This window comes from Budorcas taxicolor, chromosome 15 (genome assembly GCF_023091745.1).
Source record: "Budorcas taxicolor isolate Tak-1 chromosome 15, Takin1.1, whole genome shotgun sequence".
Lineage (NCBI taxonomy): Eukaryota > Metazoa > Chordata > Mammalia > Artiodactyla > Bovidae > Budorcas > Budorcas taxicolor.
Window position 1 is genome coordinate 28,479,431 of NC_068924.1, and position 6,908 is coordinate 28,486,338.

Sequence of the window (6,908 nt, forward strand, 5' to 3'; positions counted from 1 at the left end):
GGGAGGGAGCTGAAGGGACCCAAGTTTCCAGAAGGGCTCAGGTGAAGGTCAGTGTTTCTCAACCCTGACTTCACATCTGAATCACCTGAGGCACAATATAATCAGACTCTCTGAGGGTGGCACGCAGGCATCAGGACTTCGAAAGCTCCCCAGGAGATCCAACGTACAGCAAATGTTGAGAACTGGTGAGTAATAGAGGGGGATGTAAGGGTATATGAGGCACATATGGTCACAGGAGGTGTGTAGCTCATGGGAAGGACATGAGCATCGGTGCAGGGTGAGCCATGAAGCCTTGCCCAGGGAGGACGGATCCTGTGTAACAGAGGGATCTAGGGCTAGGACTGCAGCAGAGGGCATAAAAGGAAGGAATAACTCATAACCATGAATGAAGCAGTGTAAATGGGAAGTTCATTCTGTCTCTAACAAAGTCAGAGTCTGTATGTATCTCAAGGCGATAGGGAAGAATTATCCAGATCTCTGGCTATGTGGTTGTTAATAATTTTCTCTTTTGGGAACCCTGGCCTAAGAAACTCCCACTCTCATTAAACTGCCCTGAAGTTCCTTGAATTACTCTTACACAGAGAATAGAAAGAGGGTTTCCCACCCATGGTAGACAGGAACAGGCATAAAGGACACAAAAGAAGAAGTGGCTTCAATTCTTCCCTAAACCAGAGAGTCTTTGAATTAGAGCTGCTTCAGAATTACCTGGGGACCCATGCATGTTCCCAAACGGGACCCAAGTGTGTATTTTTTTTTTTTCCAAGTTGTGCTTACTTTTTTTTTTTTGGCTTTGCAGTATGCAGGATCTTAGTTCCCAACCAGGGATTGAACCCAGGCCCCCTGCATTGGAAGTGCAGAATCTTAACCACTGGACTGCCAGGGAAGTCACCGTATTTTTAAAATAAATCCCAAAGTTTCAGAACTACTAACCCAATGGCTAAAGATGACATCTATTGAAAATTTCCCCGATTCCCCACCCAGTCTCAGACTCCAGCTTTCCAAGCGGGTGGAAAAAGATCGTATGTTTTAACTGATGAAGAGTTTCTGATGCCAGTTTATTATGCAGAAGGCAGGGTGGAGCAGGGACAGGTTCTGGGGAAAGAAAACAGAATGGTACCTTCTATACAGGGAAATGGGTACTAAAGAGGCCTTGACTGAAACTCCCTCATAGTTGGTGGCTACCAGTCCACAGGGGTCATAAAGCCAGGGCCAACCCCTTAGCAGAAGTGGGACTTTATCATATATATTCTCAGAGCCTTGATTAGAAGTGATTCCCCAGGGCCCTTGGTGTCTGCTACCTCTGCTTGTGATGTCATGGAAACTTCTATGTGGCCTGTGTACATAAAGACAGCAGCCCGTCCTCGCCTGTGGTGAGGAAGTCAAAGCTGTAGAAGGATTGTAACGGGACTGGAGCCAAGAGAGTGCAGCAGGGCCGGTCCTGCATCCAGGGAGCCCACCAGTGGGACAGAAACACCAGTGGGCCAGGATATGGTGAGAGGTCACCCATCACACAGTCCATGGGGGCAGAGGATGGAAGTCATGAAGGAAGGACACGGGTGGGCAGTAAGGGCAGGGGCCCAGCCAGGCAGGGCCGCTCCCATGGCATGCCCAGGAACCTTCAAAAATCCAGGTGCCTGCTAAGCAGAGGAGGACATCTTTCTTGGCTGAGCAAGGAGAGAAGATCCAGTTGATAACTGATGGGCCTAGAAGCCACCAGCGTCGGGTTCATTTGTTCCGAGCCCACTTATCACCAAGACGACTGTACTGAGCATCATTGCGCTCTCGAAGGGGCTAAGAGAGAGAAGGGGGATCAGGGAGGCAGGGTCAGAACCCTCCCATGGGGAACACCAGCAGACCCCAGAGATGAGAGTTCATGGGACTCCCCAGTGATGAATTCCCCACTAGGACCTTCCCACACACACACACACACACACACGCATGCACATTAAACTTAGTGTCAGGCTCTCCATCCCCACTCGCTCCTCCCCCCAGTCTCATCTTTCTCCCCTCAGGGCTCACCTGATAGAGCTGGTCATTCCCCATCAGAACTTGAGTGTCAGCAGCTAGAAGAACCAGAGAAAGAGGGTCAGCAAGGGCCAAGGAGGTGGCACAGGGAGGCCCATGAATGCTGCCGGGGGACCACAGCTACAGACACCCTCAGAAGTTTGCATGAGCTTTGTGGGCACCCAAGTTATGTCAGTAACCAGTTGTAGGAGTCCTTAGGAGATTGCAATGGTGACACCCAGATGAGGCACAACCCAATGCCAGCCCCATTCCTTAGCAGGTACGCACACACAGCCACAACATGCACAAGCTCTGTCCCTTCTACCTACCCCTGGAGAATCTTCCAGTCTCATGTCCAGCAAAGCAGTAGACACCCAAAGCAAGGAGCACAGTGGCAATGATGTCGGTGATGATGAGGCCTGCCAAGGTGGCTGAGTCCAGCTCCACACAGTTCTGGCACACTGTGGGGGAAGGGAGGCCGGAAGAGAAGGGGAGGGTCTTCAAGATCAGGGAACCATGCCTCTTAGGGCAGCCACAAGAGCTGAAGGTCAAGACCCAAACTTGGAAAAAGGCCTGCCAAGAGCCTTGCTACATCCAACTTTAACCTTCAGTCCAAGAAGTAGTCTCAGGTTTGTAGGAACTTAAAAAAGGCAGTAGGCCAACCACGCTCCAGCCCAAGCTCCTACTGCTTGGGTCACAAGACTACTATTGCTCATTTACCATTAAGCTCTTTCCCACTCAAGACTTCAAAATCTGGTTCATATCTTTACAAGAGCAAGCCAATTTGTTGAGAGCACAGACTGGTACACTGGAGCTCTCTCCAGCTAGGAAGTTCTCATGTCCAGAAGCCCCCACCTATTCCACCCCCAAAGGATCCTGGAAGCACATACTTCGATAGTATACTTGCAGAGTAAATGATTTGGCGTTTTCACCGCACTGATACATTCCTCTTGGGTCCTCAATACGTTTTCCTAAATCCAGAGTTTTATTGTCTGACACTTCTTGTCCTGCTGTTCCTTGTAGCAATGTGATGCTGGAATTGCATTTCAAAATTACTTTGTCCTCAGGTTCCAGCACTTCTAGAGCACGGGGATTCACTAAGAAAAACAAAAAAACAAAAAAAAAACCCACCACGATTGTAGCCAGCTCTTTAGTCTGCACCAGACCACTGTTCTGCTGAGGCTCATTACTTAAGAAGGACCACTATCCAAGTCTAGAACAGTTCGAGGTTTCTGCTGAGAGAGACGGAAGTCACAAGAGAAAGGCTTCAGCAGGCATCCCACAAACTGCAGAGGCCAAGAAGGACACAGAAGGGGGTCCAAGGTGGTAGGGAGGTCCAAGACGGAGGGGACATATATGCATATAGCTGATTCACTTCATCGTGCAACAGAAACGAACACAGCATTGTAAAGAAATTATACTCCATTTAAAAAAAGAGAGAAGGACATGATGATGTAATCCAAACAGAGGACAGGCCCTGATGAACACAGAGCAAAAAAGGAAATCATGGAGTTGGGTTAATCTAAAACCTTCATGGAAATGTGTTCAGATCATTGACTAGAAGTAGGAAGGGAGCCCAGAATGCTAAAACACCCAAGAGATATTGAAAGGCAGAAGAATGGTTCTCAATTGGAGATGTCCACATATTTTTTTCTCCAAGAAAACATCTAATTCTACTTCCCAGTCACCTGCCACACTCCAACATCAACTTCTCATCTTCTTTCCCTCCTCCTCACTCATGGTCAACCACTGCCCAGGGAATGGTACTACCAAAGCCTTTCCCAGGGCCAGTGATGGCTGGGGGTAAGAGGGAAGCTAATATGAATTACCATTCCAGTGGTCCAAAAGGCAAATCCCATGTAAAGATTTTTAGTTGTTCTACCCATGCTTGGGGGAGAGGGTCAGAAAAAAAATTTTTTTTATTGAATCCTTTCTTGGGTCTCCACACAAGTCAAGTCTTGTGGGGAGCTTAAGGGCTGGATGTATGCACAGCATCTTTTTAGGACCACTGAATTGCTATGACTGAGAACATCTCCACAGCCCACAGAAGCACTGGAATGTATATCTCCAATCCCAGGGAAAAGTGGAATCTACATTGTCCCTGAGATTCATAGTCAGTTACCAATTTGGATAGAAGAGCATCTTTTAGAAAATCCCCCACAGAGCCATTCCTTGTGCGTGTCAAGAAAGCATGCGTATATTCTCAGGGAGACACACGTATATCAGATGCTCTGCCTCATACACTCATGTCTTCCTTGGGGATCCATTCCCAGTGGAAATCCTGGATCTCCTAAAGAAGCTGACTACTAGGGTAATCACTCATCCCAGTTTGCCTGGAACTGAGGGAATTCCTGGAACATCAGGCTATCAGTTTTAAAACCATGCACACTGGGCTGAGTGCGTCATTCTATCACCCCAAATCTGCCCTCGCTCTTGCTCAGCCGCGATTGAACTTCTCTCTTAAAGCATTCCCCTGAGTGCTGGGCCACGGCCCCAGGTGGTGATGTATGGTGTCCACATGACCTTGAGTCCTGGACCCCGGAGGCTATCTACCCTAGACGGAACAAAGCTCCCAGTACCAGCCCTAGGCTCAGGCGCACATCTACTACAAAACTTCCTATAGATCTCTGGCCTGAGGTCTTCAGAGAGACATTGTAGGCCAAGATGCCGCCCTAGTTAGAGTCAGTCAGAGCCAAGAGCCTGTGCTTCCCAGACCCTGTACTACATCCCAACACAACCCTCCTTGACAACACTGGTGTACTGAGGCACTTTCAAATGGACCTCATTCCAGGTGGTAATGTCCCTCTCAGGTCCCTTCCCCACGACGTCCCAGTGCACTCGGAGAAGCCTTACCTTGGGAGAGAAGGGCAGCCAGTATCAGGCAAAAGAGACACCTGCTGTGCTCCATCTCCCAGCAGAATTCATCCAGGAGACAGACACAGGTCAGAGACTACCAGCCGGGGTTAAAGCCGCCTTTCCCCAACTGATTCACGGGTACCCGGAAAAAGTGAAGGGTGGGGGAGGAACTAGAAAACGCCTATCTCTCTGTCTGCTCTTGGTGACAGGAGCAGCTGGGGTAGAGGTAGGCTGGGGGTGGGGTAGGAAAGAAGCAGCTGCAAATAGCTCTCTCTCAGAGTATGGAGTGTGGAGGTGGGGTAGAAGCTGGAAGCAGAGGCTATGGAAAAGGATGCCAAGACTTCTAGGAAATAGAAGGAGATTCAGGGTGTCCTTTCTTGAGTTGCTGATGAAAAATAAGAAACTAAGTTCCTGTCAGCAACATCATTTCATTTACTCACCATCTGAAAACTGCCACTTCTCAAAACCCTTGATAGAAGCTGTGAATCCTATTCTATAAGCCATACCAGCTAGGTTCCTTCCTTTTCTGATCTTGCTTGGGACCCTGCCCAAGCTCCTTCTTTGGCCTCCTGGGGTACCAGACTAAGTAGCTTCTTATCAGTGGGAGGTTGGCCTTTGGGGGCCCCCTAATGAGAGATTTGCATCCTGGCTCCAATACTGTCTACCTGCTGGGTCTGCACCAGTCACAGAATTCTCCAGAAACTAATTCCCTCAGTATCATGAAAAGAATTCAAACAGAATGTTTGCATGGTGCCTGACACTTCATAGGTCTTCCCTGTAGCTCAAACGGTAAAGAATCTGCCTGCAATGCAGGAGACTTGGGTTCGATCCCTGGGTCGGGAAGATCCTCCGGAGAAGGGAATGGCAATCCATTCCAGTATTCTTGCTTGGAGAACCTCATAGACAGAGAAGCATGGAGGACAACAGTTCATGGGGTTGCAAAGAGTCGGACATGACTGAGCAACTAACACTTAATACTGACACTGCACATGTGCTAAGTAAGAGTTATTAACAACAATATGATTGGGACTTCCGTTATGGTCCAGTGGCTAAGACTCTCAATGCAGGGGCCCTGGGTTTGGTCCCTTGTCAGGAAACTAAATCCCACACACCACAGCTAAGAGTTCACATGCCACAAAGAAGACCAAAGATTCCACGTGCTGCAACTAAGACCTGCACAGCCAAATAAATAAATGAATATTAAAAATAATAATAGCAATATGATTAACTTGCAGGCACAATTGAGCTTCCCCAGGAGACAAATGGAGTTTTTCCCTTTGGGATATGGAGATCCAAAACTGTCTACACTGCTGCAGTTAGACTATACTTTACCCGAGGGTAGAGATTGTACATGCCTTGCTGGCTTCTGTTTTCCAAACACCTGAAGAGAGCTCTGTATGTTTTCATTGATTCACTGGCTAACTGGCTGAGGGGCCTGAGAGCCTGGGAATTCAGCTGAGGCCCCTGTCCCTGGAAATGCATATCCTGTCCTGGAGGAATAATCCTATCTATTCCTTTCCAGACAGGCACCACTTTGACGATCTCATCTTCAAAAAACAGTGAAAAAAAAAATCCCTGGACTGAGGTGGCTCTCTGTTCAGAGCTCCAGCCCTAAGCACCTAAGGGTTCCCAGCGAAGTTCATCAGTTCTAACAACAGCTAGCAACAGGCAACAACTGGCTGAGCTCCGAGTAACAGATGATGGCGGAAGTGTTTATCCTCCTCATGAAGAAAGGGGCCCAGGCCACCTCCCACCCAGCACCCAAGGGCGCTTTCTGTATAAGCCGAGTCTCTGAGATGGAAATCCAGCACTCTGTCCCGCTCCCTCCCCTCCACCTCCCACGCTCCTCTCCCCAACGGAAAGTCAGAGACATCTGCACCTGCAGCCCTCCTGAGCCCTGCCCCCACCCACTGCCCACACCAGCAGCCCAGGGTGAGGGCTCACAGGGGCCCCAGCCCTAAGGATGCTGGGCGGGGCCAGGCTAGCTGCTAGCACAGGCTGGCTGGCTGGCTGCTGCGGGTTGCTCAGTGCTTCTGCGGAGAACAGAG

General features: G+C 49.1%; 1 protein-coding gene across 1 annotated transcript; it reads right to left on the reverse strand.

The window, feature by feature from the left end:
* Positions 1 to 1,042: 1,042 nt before the first annotated feature.
* LOC128060506 (T-cell surface glycoprotein CD3 delta chain) lies at positions 1,043 to 4,949 on the reverse strand. The gene is made up of 5 exons (XM_052652910.1): positions 4,858 to 4,949; positions 2,895 to 3,101; positions 2,334 to 2,465; positions 2,020 to 2,063; positions 1,043 to 1,791 (listed from the first exon to the last, which is right to left on the reverse strand). The coding sequence occupies exons 1-5, from the start codon at positions 4,910 to 4,912 to the stop codon at positions 1,726 to 1,728; spliced, it is 504 nt and encodes a 167-aa protein (XP_052508870.1). The 5' UTR covers positions 4,913 to 4,949; the 3' UTR covers positions 1,043 to 1,725.
* Positions 4,950 to 6,908: the final 1,959 nt, after the last annotated feature.